The sequence below is a fragment of the Gobius niger genome, assembly GCF_951799975.1.
Source record: "Gobius niger genome assembly, chromosome: 17".
NCBI lineage: Eukaryota > Metazoa > Chordata > Actinopteri > Gobiiformes > Gobiidae > Gobius > Gobius niger.
In genome coordinates, this window is record NC_136868.1 from 16,349,684 (window position 1) to 16,366,278 (window position 16,595).

The 16,595-nt window shown below is 41.2% G+C and overlaps 1 protein-coding gene across 1 annotated transcript in view; it reads left to right on the top strand.

Moving 5' to 3' along the window:
• unc13a (unc-13 homolog A (C. elegans)) overlaps positions 1-16,595 on the top strand; it is a 35,255-nt gene that overhangs the window by 2,890 nt on the left and 15,770 nt on the right. Inside the window, exons 2-25 of the mRNA XM_079574570.1 lie at positions 371-400; positions 481-580; positions 1,475-1,592; positions 2,799-2,922; positions 3,053-3,123; positions 3,191-3,245; positions 4,801-4,830; positions 4,907-5,102; positions 6,156-6,275; positions 7,191-8,030; positions 8,570-8,663; positions 9,648-9,694; positions 9,809-9,887; positions 10,132-10,206; positions 10,294-10,513; positions 11,575-11,802; positions 11,971-12,112; positions 12,177-12,346; positions 12,421-12,536; positions 13,371-13,534; positions 14,017-14,170; positions 14,260-14,328; positions 15,293-15,382; positions 15,466-15,600. Coding sequence (XP_079430696.1) covers positions 371-400; positions 481-580; positions 1,475-1,592; positions 2,799-2,922; positions 3,053-3,123; positions 3,191-3,245; positions 4,801-4,830; positions 4,907-5,102; positions 6,156-6,275; positions 7,191-8,030; positions 8,570-8,663; positions 9,648-9,694; positions 9,809-9,887; positions 10,132-10,206; positions 10,294-10,513; positions 11,575-11,802; positions 11,971-12,112; positions 12,177-12,346; positions 12,421-12,536; positions 13,371-13,534; positions 14,017-14,170; positions 14,260-14,328; positions 15,293-15,382; positions 15,466-15,600 — 3,467 coding nt within the window. The remainder of the gene's footprint in view (positions 1-370; positions 401-480; positions 581-1,474; positions 1,593-2,798; positions 2,923-3,052; positions 3,124-3,190; positions 3,246-4,800; positions 4,831-4,906; positions 5,103-6,155; positions 6,276-7,190; positions 8,031-8,569; positions 8,664-9,647; positions 9,695-9,808; positions 9,888-10,131; positions 10,207-10,293; positions 10,514-11,574; positions 11,803-11,970; positions 12,113-12,176; positions 12,347-12,420; positions 12,537-13,370; positions 13,535-14,016; positions 14,171-14,259; positions 14,329-15,292; positions 15,383-15,465; positions 15,601-16,595) is intronic.

The following is a 16,595-nucleotide window of genomic DNA, read 5'->3' on the forward strand; positions in this document are numbered from 1 at the left end:
TGAGAAAGAGGGAGAGTTGTTGGCAGCTGTGTCATGCATTTGTCTATTAAAAGAACAGGAATCGCTTGTGTGAATGGGGTCTGGTGTGGGAATGACACACTTGTCAGCAGCATTGAGTATTTCCTGTTTTAATTGCAGCCCAAGCCCAACACCAGCCCTAATAACCAGCTTCTTGTTCACAAGGGTTTGTTTAGGTGTTTTTGTCCATGGTCTACATTAGATTTTGTGCGATTTTTTGCTTATTTGTTGATGTAATCTCAAGACTTCAAAACGAATCATACGGGTTTGTGTATCAAACAAAAATATCAAGTAAAAACACTGGATGGTGAATTGTCTTTAAAACTATGTGTAACATTATTTTCTCTTTCAGTAAAAAAAGGCAAGCTCGATGGACCACAAGGTTAGTTCTGATCTAGAGTTTTTGTCTTGGAGGCATCAGTTTCAAAAACTCCTACTCATGTTGTGATTCACACTTTATAGAGAAATTTAATACCTACGTGACACTGAAGGTGCAGAATGTTAAAAGCACAACCATCGCGGTGCGCGGCAGTCAGCCGAGCTGGGAGCAGGACTTCATGTTGTAAGTCATTCTCTCACATCATTTTGTATTTCAGTTCTAATTTTCATGCTCTTCTGTTCCTTAATACTGTAGCAAAATAATAATAGTAATAATGCATTGGTTTTATATAGTGCTTTTCTGGACACTCAAAGACGCTTTACATTGCACTATTCATTCACTCCGTACTCGGTGGTGGTAAGCTACTATTGTAGCCACAGCTGCCCTGGGGTAGACTGACGGAAGCGAGGCAACCAGTCTGCGCCATCGGCCCCTCCGACCACCACCACTCACTCACTCACTCACTACATTCGCTAGGCTTCCTAGTGTTCCCAAACGGTCTCCCATCCAAGTCTTGCCAGGCCCTTCCCTGCTTAGCTTCCAAGGTCTGACGGGATTGGGCATAGCAAAGGCGATATGGCCACACAAAAGTAATGCTTGTGTGAAGATTCGCCACTGTAAAGGCCGAGTACCTGATTTTTTTTTTATTTGTCCAGTTTTCTCCTTAGTTTCTGTCAGAAAGTATCAGTTATTATACTACAAACATCATGTGGACCCAGCATGCTCAAAAATAAACCATAAGTATTAGTTATTAACCTATCATACCATAAAATCTGTCAATCATCCACCAGACAAGAAAAGAAAAATGGTGCATTGCAGTTTGTTCAGTTAAAGTCATATTTAATGGATGCATCTTTCTGACATTTTTCTGGACAACCACAGCTCTGTCTTTACCGTTCGTCATTTCACCCAGCGCGATCACTTCATGCGTCCAACACCATATTTATAGGATGACTTTTACGACTTAATACTTAGGAGATTCATAGTCATTTTTTCCCCCTGCACAGTGCTCTTCGTCAAATTGAGTTTCCTTCCTCTCTGCTCTCGCTAACTCACTTACGTTTCCTTTGACCGCAGTGAAATAAACCGCCTGGACCTGGGCCTCACTGTGGAGGTGTGGAATAAGGGGTTGATCTGGGACACCATGGTGGGCACTTTGTGGATCCCTCTGAGCAGCATACGGCAGTCCAATGAGGTACACGGTGCTTTCATGTGGCATCATGTCATTCAACATCCTAGATCAAAGTAGGATTTATCAAAAAATGGATGCACAGATATTACACAGATATACAGACTCTAAACGAGCATCTTAACTGGGCAGTAGTACAGCGGTTAGCGGTTAGCGCTCATGCTTCACAGCTAGAAGGTCCATCTTTGATCCACCAGGGACGGGGCCTTTCTGTGTGGAGTTTGTATGTTCTCCCCGTGTCTACGTAGGTTTCCTCCGGGTACTCCTGTTTCCCCTACCACTAAAAACATGTACAATAGGCCAGGAGGAATGAGAGTGTGTTTGAGAGTGTGAGTGTGGATAACAGATGGAAACAAGCCCACGGCTTCAATCCGGTGTGGCGTGTTTACCTGCATGAGACCCATATATGTTTATTAACATGCACTGTCCCAACCAAATAAAAAATAATAATAATAGATGAAAAAAAATTTGGATACTTTGTTGGTTTTCAACATCAGTTCTTTCATGATTCGTGAATACGTAAGAATGGCCTTGATCTTTTCCCGAAGTATGACTAAATGATAAAATACCAATCTATGAGGCATCCTGTTCAAAGTGGTTTTATATAACCTTATCTCAATTGTTTATAAATCACGAGTTCTGGTGAAGGAGACTGGTGTTCACTAGGTCTATGGACTTAAAGTGTATTGTAACATCACTAGCTCAAAGTCAGCTTTGCTTTGCTGTTGATTCCATCACATGGAGAGCACGTACAGGAAAGTAAAATTATATTACAGGGGTGAGAGTTCAGTGTCAGGGACTGGAGTGGACCACAGTTTGTAAATGCGGGTGGAAGCGGGAAGAGGGAAGAGGGAAGAGGGAAGAGGGAAGGGAAGGGAGAGTTCTGCTTCCTGACGGTCTGGTGGATGAAGTTTTCCTTCAGTCGGCTGGACCTATCCCGTAGACTCTGCTGCCTCCTCCATGTCTCTGTACTTAATGTTGACAAGGTTTATCTACATAAAAGACAAACTGGAATAAGGTTGATAATCCTCTTCTTTGTCCCTAAATATTGGAGTATCTTTTAAGAAAATTGTCCTGTTGTCCTTATGTGGCCTTGCAGTCTTTTGGCTACGCCGACTTTTACACATACATATTAGGCAAATTAAAATAGAAATTCTGTCATTTAGACAGAATGAAATGAAAGAAAGGTGTGTGTGGTGTTTGCTTTTCCAGGAGGGTCCAGGCCAATGGTTGACTCTGGATTCCAATGTGATCATGTCTGAAAATGAAATCTGCGGAACAAAAGACCCGACGTTTCACAGGCTGCTGCTGGACACACGATTTGAACTGCCTCTAGGTTTGATGTTCAGTTTTTGTGATGTCATTATCTAACTGCAGCTTGAGTATTTTTTACATGAAGAGATGAAATAACTAAATGTGTGTCACTATCTAAAGCTGTGTATTGATATTGTCTGTCGATGCTGTAGACATTCCAGAAGAAGAGGCTCGCTACTGGGCAAAGAAGCTTGAACAGCTCAACGCAATGAGGGACCAAGATGTAAGAATGTATTGACGGGGTGGGGGAAATAAATGAAATTATGACCAATTTTATCTCCGTCTTCCAGTATGCCTATCAAGAGGAGCAGGAGCGGCCCCTCCACGCTCCATCCACACAGTGCTGTAAGTCTTACTTGCTTTAATCCTTCCTGCTGTGTGGTTTTGCTGCCTTCTGTCTTTCCCCTCCTCCCTCTTCTCACTCTGTTCCTTATTCGCGAGACCAAATACAGGGCCAGACTCCACAGACAGAAGGCTGAAATTGGGCTGATAGATGAAGCGGAGGAAGCAGGGAGGAGAGTGGATTTGATGAATCACTTGAACGGGCCTGTCTGAGCACCACAATGACTTATAAATGCCTGGATGTGTGATGAATGTGATCTGACATATGCTGCGCTGTGAGACACACACTGGCCTGGACTGTCTCTGTTTATCTCACAAAGTGTTTGCATAGACCAAAATCCCTTTCCTCTTCCACACAAATATTTGTATTTAATTCTTTTAAAAAAAATGCTACAGTGCTGCACCTGTATGTCACTCCACCAGTTTGTGTGTTTCCATATTTTTTCTTGTCTTCTTGTCGTTGTTTTTTATGTACATTTTGTAGACAGGTTAACTTCTTAACCCTCACCTGAACTGAGCGTATTTTCTACAGTTTTCTTGAAAAAAGCGTCAATATAGCAGTGAAAACTAAACCAAAAAATGCAAAAAAAAACAACAACAGAAAAAGCCACAAATAAGTGAAAGAAAAGCACTGCATGGTCGCCACGTTTTTGTCACATTTTTAGAAATGTTTTCTTTTGTCGTGGTTTCATCACGTGTTTGTTGTATTATTCAGTGGTGGAAAATAAAATTACAAGGGTAAGTAAAAAGTACAAGTTATAGGTACTTTTAATTTACTTTTTAAGTGATGATGAATACTTTTTACTTTTACTTCACTACATTTCAGAGCCTGTATCTGTACTTTCTACTCCACTACATTTTTAAATTGGGTTACAAGTAAAAGTATTTTATTTTCAAAGTGACTTGGTTTAGCGGTTTACTCCTTAAACCTTGTTTAGATCTGGTTAAAACCTGGTTTAGTCCGGGTTTAGACCTGGTTTTGTGGTTTACTTGTTTAGACCTGGTTTGATTCAAATGATTATAAAAATCCTGCACATTAAACTCTTCAATACATTTACTTTTTACTTATAAAGTATATTTTACAATGCACATTTTTACTTAAGTAAAAATGTTATCAGATACTTTTACTTACAGATACAGATACAGTAAATTTTTTGTCCTGTATCTGCACTTTTACTTATGTAAGAATATTGAGTACTTCTTCCACCACTGGTGTTATTTTTTGGCACATTTTTGTCCTTGTTTTGATCTCTATCTGACGCTTTTTTTTTTCAAGAAGCTTTTAGATTTGGGCAAAGCCAAACTGCAGAAAATGTGCTGGGTTCAGTAAGAGGTTCATGTATTTTTATTTTTTAGTATTTGACTTCTTCATAACACAGTAGAAATAATTAGATCTAAATACGTTCTGAATATCACTCATGTGTGCTATTGATTCTGCTCATACATTGTATCAACTTCATCTCAGCACAACTGATCGCAATATATTTGTTAATTAAGCTTTTGATTCGTCGGTGATGCAAACCCCCAGACCTTTTACTAATCTTGTATTCCCTTCCAGGTAATTGGAGTCTCTGGGGGGATCAACAAAGTAAGTTTCCACAGTTTCCACTTTGCAAAACTATATCAATAAAGTTATGCGTAATGTTTTGTCTTGACTTCAACAGATGATGACCCGGACAGTGCAGTTGATGACAGGGACAGTGACTACCGCAGTGAGACCAGTAACAGTATTCCCCCTCCGTACTACACAACTTCACAGCCCAATGCTTCCATGCACCAGTATCCCATGAGGCACCAGAACTACAGACACTCCTACAGCGACGACATGCCCGAGCTGGACTACGACCACAGAGCTATGAGGTAAGAATGGGACCGTTTGTGTGCGTGAGGCTGGAATCTGGATTTTGATATTGTACTTAAAGAGTCTTTATCCATAGGTTTATATTTGATGGTACAGTCAAGCCCCAGTGGCTTTGTGTTGTTTGGATGTTTTTAACATGTCCCACTGTGCTCTCCTCCCTAGAGATTAACCCAGGCCTCAGTGTATACAAGCCTGTCTCTTGTATACAGGCTGTGTGTGTAAGAGTAGTATAACAATGCACGCATGGCCATTATGTCATCTGTAAACATCGGTGTATTACATTTATGATAAAAAAAAAAAACATTTTTATAACGAAAGAAATAATAGCAAACATTTTTAAAAAGTACTTTATTAACCTCATGGACCTGCCTTAACTGAGCACATTTCTCCAGTTCAACTTTAACCAAATCTAAAAGCTTCTTGACAAAAGTGTCAAAATAGCAACAAAGCGAGCCGTAAAAAGCAAGAAAAAAAAAAAAACGCAGCAAAAACGGTTCAAATCAGCACCAAAAATATGTTAACAAAGTTTTGTAGGTCGATCGATCGATCGATAGATAGATGCAAATCCAAATAAATATAGGATACTGTGAACACTATTGCTAATTGCTACTTCCTTAGCTTTTAAATCCAATCAAGAAGCTTTTAGATTTGGGTAATGCGGAACTGGAGAAAATGTGTTTGGTTAAGAGGTTAAACAACATGTAAAATAAAATGTTAAACACATCGCCAATAAAGCTTATGTAAAGTAGACCATAACCATCTCCTCTAATAGTGCTACAACAACCACTGTTAGTACAATGCAATACACAGTACAATAGGACAATTTCAAGGGAGAATAAAATGCTTATTAATGCACAGTTATAGTATAAATCATCACCGCACTATTGATAAGCCTAGAATCCTCACCTTCTCATTCTGAAAAGGGTTTCTGCTGAAGATTGGCTCAATGGCTCATTCTGTCTCACACTGACGAACGCTGAAAGCTCTGAGCTCTACTGACGCTCCTCTCCTACCTCTTCCCTCCTCCCCACCTCCCGTGCTGCTGCGGCCAGACATTATGATAGTTTAGACTCGGCCACCAACGGGCGCAGCGATATCGACTCAGGCTCAGGGTCAAGCCGGCGCACCAGTCGTCAGTATTCTCTAGACAGTAGGCACTCACTGTCCGATAGGTGGGTCTCTGGAGCTCCTCCAAACTCTACTCCTGCTCCGGCCTGTGAATCCGTCCTGCTGTGACGTCAGTGGTCGACTTGTCCCGTCCTTACCGCTCGCTGTTGCTTGCATGCGCTCATACCCTCTTTCTCTCTGTACGTGTATTTTTAAAACCGAAACCTGGACCAGCATATTTTTTTTAATTACTTTTTGCAGTGCAAGAAATAGCCATTGTTGTTTTTATTGATTCAAACGTGTCTGCTTGATACTGGTTACGCAACAGAGCTTATTTAAGTGTGTGAGAAAATGTCCATGTGTGACTCTGTTGTCCTGACAGCCCCTTATTAGTGCGTCATCCTGTGAACCCTGGCTTTTCAGGGACGCCTGGTAATTATGCACAGTTAATTTTCACTTTCAGCCTTCTAATAGGGATCTTGCAAAGAACCCGAGACAGATTACCTTATTTTTTATCTTCGTTTTGTCTGTTGGGGACAGATGCTTTGTGGTGGACCAGGAAGATATGATGAGACAGACTACAGGCCCTTTCCATGATTTAAATTCAAATATTAAAGTAGTTAGTTATACTCATTTTTATTTGTGTTATTATTTGTGGCTATTTGCTTTGCGAGACTCTTAGTCATGTGAAGTGCATTGATCTCTTTTGCAGTGTAATGTGCTCCTGTATGTTTTTGTGGCTTGTAAGTGTTACTATGTCCTTTATTTATTTCAAAAATCTATTCCTATTCTTGAATATACCAGCCATACTTCCTTGATCTAATCCTCTGCCTTGAAACTACTAATCTGAGTGGATGCTTTTTGTCATTTTGTGCCTGTTATTAGCCTCCCTCTCTACCTTGACTTGACTTACATATCTACGGCACATTCCCGGAAACGTCTTTAACCTGTTTTTAAAAGCAGAATTTGTCTCCCCGCAGCCCCACAGACAGTCGCTACGCGTCTTCCGGCGAGTTGAGCCGCGGTAGCTCCCAGCTGAGCGAGGGGTTTGTCCCCGAGGATGGAGAGAGCTTACGAGGTTCGGAGTTTTACGACGAGAATGACTCGTATCACTCCTGCCACTCGTCTGTCAGCTACGGCAAAGAGGATTCCCCCGGCTGGGAAGGAGAGGACGGTCAGGGGGTCTATAGCGACGAGGGGGGGTACATCAAAGACGGGGGCGAAGGCGGAGCGCTTTATGACGAAGAGGGAGATGTGTATGTAGAGGAGGGGGATTACAACTATGACGACGAGGAGGTGACGTATGAGGAAGAAGAGGAGATGTACCCGCTGGACACTGCTTTTACCGAGGACCAGGAACAACAACAATACACGCCGACGCCGACAGGCACCACCGTGCAAGAGCTGATGCCCCCCTCGGATGGCCTGTCATCCGCGAGGCCGCCACTCGAAAAACAGACGTCCCTGCACCAGCGTAGACCCTCGCAAGAACAGCCACAGCCGCCGAGTTCAACCACGGGTCTGCCGCAAGTCACAAAAGAGGATACAGTGTCTCCGTTCACTACAGAAACTCCCAAGGCTACGTTTACCACAGCACAGACAGATTTAAGCACCACCACAACCACACCTACAACAACTCAAACAACTACAACAACTCCCGCCGTTACTTTAGAGGTACCAGCTGTAGACAGTAAACGCGTGGAGGATGACTTCAGATCTGAGGAGCTTCCCGAACAGATACACACCCCTGAAGAACCTGAAGAACCAGAGAGGACCCCCCCAACAGCAGAGGAGAAGCCGGAGGAGCGCCCTGCCCCAAGGTAATATGCTTTTGAAATATTACGTTGATTTCTTTGCCACCGTTGTTGGTTATGGCAGGCAACCTTTATCCACAAAATAATGAACACATAGACAACCAATAAATCCCTTAAATTAGTTAAATGTGAGCAGAAAGACAGACTAACTAAAGCTTTCCAATTATTTTTTTGTGGTTGGAATACAACAAAAATCCACCACATGGCAACAACTCCTGTTGTCTAAATCTCAGTGCCAAGTTACACTATTTTTCAAGCTATACACAAAAGGTACAAAGAAATGATTTTAGTTAAATATATCAGCGGGGATAGCTAAAAACTGTGCACTATCTTTGAATGGAAGGAAGCTGATATGTATTTTGTAAAAAGTGGTGGAACTATGTTTTATTTACTTCTTGCCACTCGGACATGTACTTTCTTCCTTGTTTTCTGTGCATTGGCAGAAAGGATGTACAGTGATGTGTTTTTCAAGGTCCGAATACATTCAGTCATTCATTCATGCTGTAATGACCAATTGTGTGCTTACTTTGTCAACCTTTTCATAGCTTTCCTAGACGAGAAATGATGGAGCCAGGCCATGCAAGAGCCAAGGCCAATTGGCTAAGACTATACAGCCGAGTGCGACTACAGCTTCAAGAGGTACACCATGTCTCAGTGTAGTTCTGTAGCATGTCTAGAGGGGACTGAGTTTGATCCATTTTATTGCTCTCTGTTTTGTTAAATACCTGCATGGCATGTTTAATCCCAGTTGTGTTGATATGTCCAATTTGTTTGGTCTTTTTTGTGTTGGTAAATGTGAAATGTTTGTTTCTGTTCAGTTGATTTTTTTTTTTACCCCATGTTTTGTTCTGCCATTTCACTTTCTTTTCAGTTTTTTGCCATCCTCGTATCAAATTGCATGTTGTCCGTTCTCATTGGCTGGAGCCGTCTCTCAGGTGGGTGTGGCCGGCAGTGTAGACACCAAAGATTGCATGAATCTTATGTGTTAGTTCACATAAAAAGCCCAACTAACAGAAATATGTATTAGCCAAATAAAATCCTTGGTCATATATCAGGTGAAACATGATTTCTGGTGGAAGACACAGTGGTGAAGCTTATGTCGTGGACAGTGAGAGTGTGATTCAACAGAGCAGCGATTTTTGCTTAAATTACTAAATAAGTAATGTCTGATTTTGATCAAAAAGATATTTCACTTCATTTAAGCTGCCGGTGTTCTTTTTGTTATGCCTTTGTACCTTTTTTTCCTCTATCTGTTCTTCCATTATCAGAGTCAGAGAGGAGATAGTGTCTATCAGAAACTTTGTAATCCTGATCCTCTGCGAGCCATAGTCCTGTCTCTAACAGAAAGTGCTCGTGGCGATAATCACAGCTTTGATCTCTCACACAAAGACAGCCGTCCACTTCCTCCTCATTTGTTGCCCTTGTATTTTTAACCATTTTTAACAATACTCACTGTTCCTCGCTGTTACTATCAGCTCTCACCACAAAAGATCTCTCTTGACGGTTGTTCCAAAGATGCAACGGGCTCCGAATTAGAAAAGACATTGTTGCTGACATTGCATCTGATGATAACATCCTTACGGCCTTTCTTTCTGTCCTCATTATACGTTTGTTTCTTTGTAGGCTCGAGGAGAGTCTGTGGGCATTGCCTCCCTACTTTTATCAGCAGGGTATGTATGCACACAGATGTTACTTCGAGAGTGTATGGCATAGCGGTACCTAAACGTGCATTTGTCATTAAAGACACAAGAAATTCCTCTAATACAATAATCCTTTTCCCTCAGAATGGGCGGTGCTTTGTACAGTATTGACAGCATGCCAGACCTGAGAAAGAGAAAAGCTATGCCTCTAGTTAGAGACTTGGTGAGTTAGTACAATGTTCCAGCAATGTCGAAATAAACCAAAATGTGTGTATTTGCAAGTATAGCTTTTAGTTTCTGCCCATTGTATATAATTTTCCTTTTTTTCCCTCCTTTTTCCTCTACACCTCATCTTCAGGCTATGGTGAGTAACATTTAGCATTTTGTCATATGTATTGCCTTCATATTTTCTTATTAGAGTTAAGAGGCAGATCTAGAGACATTTACCTCTTTTCTCTCTGTGATAGTCATTGGTTCAGAACTCCAGGAAAGCAGGCATCACCTCAGCACTGACGTCCAGCACCTTGCACAACGAAGAGCTGGTCAGTTTCCCATGTCCATACATACATTTAAAAACCTGGCAGAGAATTATCACCTAATTAAAGCACTGTTCCCTCATTGCCAAGCAGAAGAGTCACGTCTATAAGAAGACGCTCCAGGCTTTGATATATCCCATATCCTGCACAACCCCGCACAATTTCGAAGTGTGGACCGCCACCACTCCCACGTACTGTTATGAGTGCGAGGGACTGCTGTGGGGAATCGCTCGCCAGGGCATGCGCTGCACCGAATGCGGCGTCAAATGCCACGAGAAGTGCCAAGATCTACTCAACGCCGACTGTCTTCAAAGTAAATATAGACTCTAGACTGACTGTACAGCTTATTCAAGGCTTGACCGCGATTTACTCGCAGGATACAGTGACTAGTCTGGTTCAGATATTTCCAGCAACTTAAAGGAACAGGCCACCGTTTTTCCACACTGAGATATATTCTTACCTGAGTTTAGACGAGTTGATGTGTACCTGTCTGGTCTTTGTGCGTGCGCTCAGTCACGCAAAAAGACCAAAGATGTTGTTAGCATTTAGCCTCGCCTCCTCTCCTCTATGGGGCCAGAAAGGGGGTGAAGCTAGAAGCGACCAAGTTCTTCCACATTTCCCATATTAAATATGGTTGCATGAGTAATTACACGATCCAAGTCTAAAAATTAAACATGTCGTCATTTTCTAAGCGAATTAAAAGGGGTACTATATTGTAAGGCGCAATAATATCTTTGGAGCACTTCGACTTTTATCTGCTTAGAAAATCGTGTAACTACTCACGTAACCGTATATAAATATGGAAGATGTGGAAGAGCTTGGTCGCTTCTAACTTCACCCTCATTTGGCCCCATAGAGGAGAGGAGGAGAGGCTAAATGCTAACAACATCTTTGGTCTTATTGTTTGACTGAGCGCACGTGTAAAGACCAGACAGGTACACATCAATACATTTAAGCTCAGGTAAAGAACATATCTCAGTATTAAAAAAAATGGTGCCCTGTTCCTTTAAAGCTTTCGGATGGTTGTATTTAAGTTATGCTATAAAACATGGTATAATCTAGATCTAGGATGGATTGTACCATGTTTCATTGTCTTACTATACACATAAACTGATCTAGTAGGTACTATAGACCTCAATTGGCCAAAAAACTAACACTAAAAGATTTACTAGATAAAATGGAAGTCTACCAGTGTTTGTCTAATTGGCTAGTGTTAACATCAAGTCCTAAAGCATTAAGTTAAAGCAAGTTAGAGCTTATGGTGTGGTTATGCTAATGGGATATACAACCCTTTTACCTCCTAACTAGTTTTTTTTTTTTGACCCATAGCAAAGCATATATTTACCGTTTTGTTTGTGTCCGTGTGCCAACTAGGAGCGGCTGAGAAGAGCTCCAAACATGGTGCAGAGGATCGTACCCAGAACATCATCATGGTGCTTAAAGACCGTATGAAGATCAGAGAGAGGAACAAGCCTGAAATCTTTGAGCTCATTCAAGAAGTCTTTGCTGTCGTCAAAACCATTCACGTCACACAAATGAAGCAGATTAAACAGAGCGTTCTTGACGGCACCTCCAAGTGGTCGGCCAAGATCAGCATCACAGGTAATATAAGGAGTTATTCAGGGTTAAGACCGGAAATGTCAGGGTTTTGCGGGTTTGTTCTTGTATGAGTGGTGCGTAGATGCTGTGGAGAGCCCTAGAGCATTTGAAAATATATGAAAAACCATGCTTGAGAAAAATACAAACTGACTTCTTTTCTCCTTTTCACAGTTTTATGTGCCCAGGGTTTACAAGCAAAGGACAAAACTGGCTCCAGTGATCCTTATGTCACTGTCCAAGTGGGAAAGACCAAAAAGAGGACCAAGACCATCTATGGCAATCTCAACCCTGTCTGGGAGGAAACATTCAATTTGTGAGTCCACATGTGTTTTAATATCAGACCGTATAGCATTATAACTACCTTCTTTTGGGTTTAGTGAGTGCCACAATTCCTCAGATCGCATCAAAGTCAGAGTGTGGGACGAGGATGATGACATAAAGTCTCGTGTGAAGCAGAAGTTTAAGAGAGAATCGGACGACTTCCTCGGTCAAACGATCATTGAGGTTCGAACGCTGAGCGGAGAGATGGACGTGTGGTACAATCTCGGTCAGTTGGTTCACTTTTCTTCCTGTTTACATTTTATGGTGTTCGATTGGACAACTGCTGTTTTGTCTATGTAGATAAACGTACTGACAAGTCGGCCGTGTCGGGAGCCATCCGCATGCACATCAGTGTGGAGATAAAAGGAGAAGAGACGGTAGCGCCGTATCACGTTCAGTACACATGTTTGCATGAGGTAAGCTCAGTTTCTGATTACAGCATTTGAAGCCTTATTGGTAGATTATGAACTAATTAATCTCTTAACCACCACATGGACCGAGCACATTTTCTCCAATTTGGCATTGCCTAAATCAAAAAGCTTTGTGAGAAGTGGCAAAAGCGCGACATAAACTAAAGGAAAATGAGGATGAAAACACAACAAAAAAGTGACCAAAAAATGATGAAGAAGTGGCAAAATTGCGATAAAGAAAGTGATCTTAAAACACTATGAAAAAGTGACAGAAAAGCAAAAAAGTGACAAAAGCACAGCAAAGAAATTGACCAAAAATCTGAAAATGTGACAAAAATGCAATAAAAAAGCTGCAGAAAGCAACAAAAACACAACAAAAATGTGACAAAAAAACTATGGGGGTAAGAGGTTAATATGTTTTAGCTAGTGTCTATAATTTGAACAATCAGAGCCAATGTCACTCTTAAAGAAAAAATAATTAACAAGTGTTTAAAATCTGTTTGGACTCACTTGGCTGTTTGCTTGCGGGTCGCTACAGTCTTCAACTCTGCACTTGGCCAATCACTCAACCGAAGTGGCCCTTAACCAGTTGACCACTGTTATTGTTGCACATAGGCATCCATAAAGCACTCAGCCAGTATTAAATGTTTTATAGCAGCATAATGGCCTGTGAGCCGAGGCAACACCTAATGCCATCCTTCTGAGCGAGCTTTATTGCTCTGTGAGTCTATGAGAAAGCAATCTGCTCATAAACTTTAAATGATTATAAATGGATTGCCTCGGAGTTATCATTCCTTCTGCATCTCCGCTGAAACACCTCTCCTGTTTTCTATTCCGCAGAACCTCTTCCACTATGTAACGGATATCCAGAATAATGGCGTGGTGAAAATCCCCGATGCCAAAGGCGACGACGCGTGGAAGGTCTATTTTGAGGAGACACCACAGGAGATTGTGGATGAGTTCGCCATGCGTTATGGAGTGGAGTCTATTTACCAGGCCATGACGTACGTGTCGATGTACCTGCCTTTGACACTGGGTTCAGAAAGTTTTCAATCCGCTTCGAATCAATTTCTCTTTTGTTTTGTTATCGTCAGATCCTGAAAATGGCTGCTCTTTACTTTACAGCACAGTAATAGCAGTGTAACGTTGCAATTATTGGAATGGCACAGACACACAGCTTGTTTTTTCTATTGTCCAACTCTTAACCAGATCAAGTACCAGAAGAACATGCCTTGATAATAATATGGAAACCGAGCTGTAAGATGCATTGTTATTCCATCCTATTATCGTGTTATTTCTATCGTCTACAGTAAAGAACCCTAAAATTATATACATTTCTTCTCTTTTGGCGACTGTATTCTACATGATACAGAAAAATACAGGGATAAATGGGGGAAATGGATACTTCCTCAACCCACTGTTTATAATTGCCTTTGCAGCTTTCTTTATTTTATAGGTATTACTGTCGTTTCCTACTTTATCGCAGTCATTTTGCCTGCCTGTCGTCGAAGTACATGTGCCCAGGAGTCCCCGCAGTCATGAGCACTCTCCTGGCCAACATCAATGCCTACTACGCTCACACCACTCAGGCTACCAACAACGTGTCCGCCTCCGACCGATTTGCTGCCTCAAACTTTGGAGTGAGTGAACATCGAGTTAATCTGCATGATTTGTATGCATGAAGTACGAATACGGTTCCTAACGTTGGTGTCTGTTCGGGCCTATACAGAAAGAGAGATTTGTGAAGCTCTTAGATCAACTGCACAACTCGCTGAGGATTGACTTGTCCATGTACAGAGTAAGTCAGCGTTTTTCTCCAATACAATTTTCATGCCTTTTATACGCTTTTGAACAAATAGAGAATAAAACCAGAACTGTTGGATGTTGGGGATACATAAATCCAACAACCAGGCAACACAAAACAGGATATTGTATACTTTATCATTTTAAATACAACCTAAGTGGGAACCTAAGTTTTGTTGTTGATTTTCTATGTTGAAAGTTATTTTCTCTAAAGCAGAGGCTCTGACAAGCAAATACCTAAATGCTTGTAACCTCTTGATGTCTTTCCTTGAAACTGGAGCTGTTCTTTTTGCCAACAGTACTTTAAATAAAATAAACATTTCTTGATTTCTTATCTAGATACAGGCCAGGATTAGAAAGTAATGAGAGAATGTTTTAAATGTATTTTTATTTTTTTATTTGGGGTGGTATATACAATTTCACTTTGTTGGTTTCTTTCATGTATGTTGTAGTCTATTGCAGTGGTTCTCAACCTGGGGGTCGGGACCCCAAAGGGGGTCGTGACACAAATTTAGGGGTCGCCAGATCATGTAGATAAAAAAAATATATCTTTTTTTTTTCTTTTCTTTTTTTTTTATTGGAGCATGTGTGTTATTGGAGCATGTTTTACCAAAGTACCCTCATTTTTCTTAATCCTTTGTTTTTTTAAAATTATACAAACTTATGTCCCCGTCTCACACGGTGTGACCCGGACCGGGGGTCACGAGCCCAGTTAACTCTTATAATGGGGGTCGTGGCTCCAAATGGTTGAGAACCACAGGTCTATTGCAACTCAGCGATGAAATGCATTAATTAGACGGACAGCTCCTCTTAAACCGGCACAGACACAGCACTCCCACACATTAAGCGGAAAGCCTTGGTGGCAAGATTCTGCAGCCATGATCGCACGCACTTCCAAGATAAAAACCCACACATATGAATGCAGACGGATGGAAGACCACACTTTGTGTTTTTTGCAGAATAATTTCCCAGCCAGCAGTCCTGAGAGGCTCCAAGATCTGAAGTCTACAGTGGACCTCCTCACCAGTATCACCTTTTTCAGAATGAAGGTACAGTCAGTCTCATTGAAACATTTCCAAACTGATAAATCCCTCGCATATTTCGTTCATGTCTGCTTCCGTCTCATCATTAGGTCCAAGAGCTTCAGTCCCCGCCCAGAGCCAGTCAAGTGGTGAAAGATTGTGTGAAGGCCTGTCTCAACTCCACCTACGAGTACATTTTCAATAACTGCCACGAGCTGTACAGCCGCGAGTATCAGACCGACCCGGTAAGTAAACGATGAAGCAAAAATCGAATTTATTAAGCTCTATGAAGAACTAGATACCATGCACAGTTATATCTGTAACTTTATTGCTTTATCACAAATAAGAGATGCACGATCCAGCTTTTTTTTTTCCGATCCCGATACTTGGGGTTTTGGTATTTGTTGATATCCGATATTAACCAATACCAAGAGACTTTCTTAAATGTGTCTTTCTTCGAGTGAAAAAGTGAATGGTCCTCTATTCTTCAGTGTGAGATCAATAAAGTCTTCTTGTCATGATGTTACAGATCAATGATCAATTATATCTATTAATAAACTAATGGAAAAACATTTACTCACTGGACTTTTCGACACTATCCTTAGGACAGCCTATTTTACATTAACAGCTTACATGAAGTTATATGATCATTACAACTTATCTCATCAGTTATTCTTTAAAGGTACATTATGCAAATTTTTATGTGGGGAAAATGATATTTGTGCGTAAATTACTTTGTAGTGATCCAGTGGCTGTATCAGTGGTCAGCATGGCGCCTTTACTTTCCATTACTGTGGTCTCTAGGACGCTCCAGGGTCAATTGTTTAGAGAAGTGATCCTGGAGCGTTGTAGAGACCACCGTGATCGAAAGTAAAGCCGCATAATAGCATAATGCACCTTTAACTGCATTTCATAAATTAAAATACAAACCACTTCAGCGGTGGCCGACTTTAAGTAGCCTATTTGTATCATAGTTCCTGACCCAGTCTTGATTCCTTGCCGTTAGCATTAACATGCTCTCGTTAGCTTTAGCATGCTAGCCGTTGTATTGAGCACGCTAATTAAAAATACGGAGGTTAAAACTAACTCAGCAACTGGATCATCCTGCTTCAAAATGACATACAGCATGTCCATATTCACAGAGATTTAGTTGGTGAAAGTTGTGTTTTTAAGGCCAAAACTGGTATCGATTCAGTATCAGATATCTGTCGCCGTCTCACCGATACCCGATATTTTTATT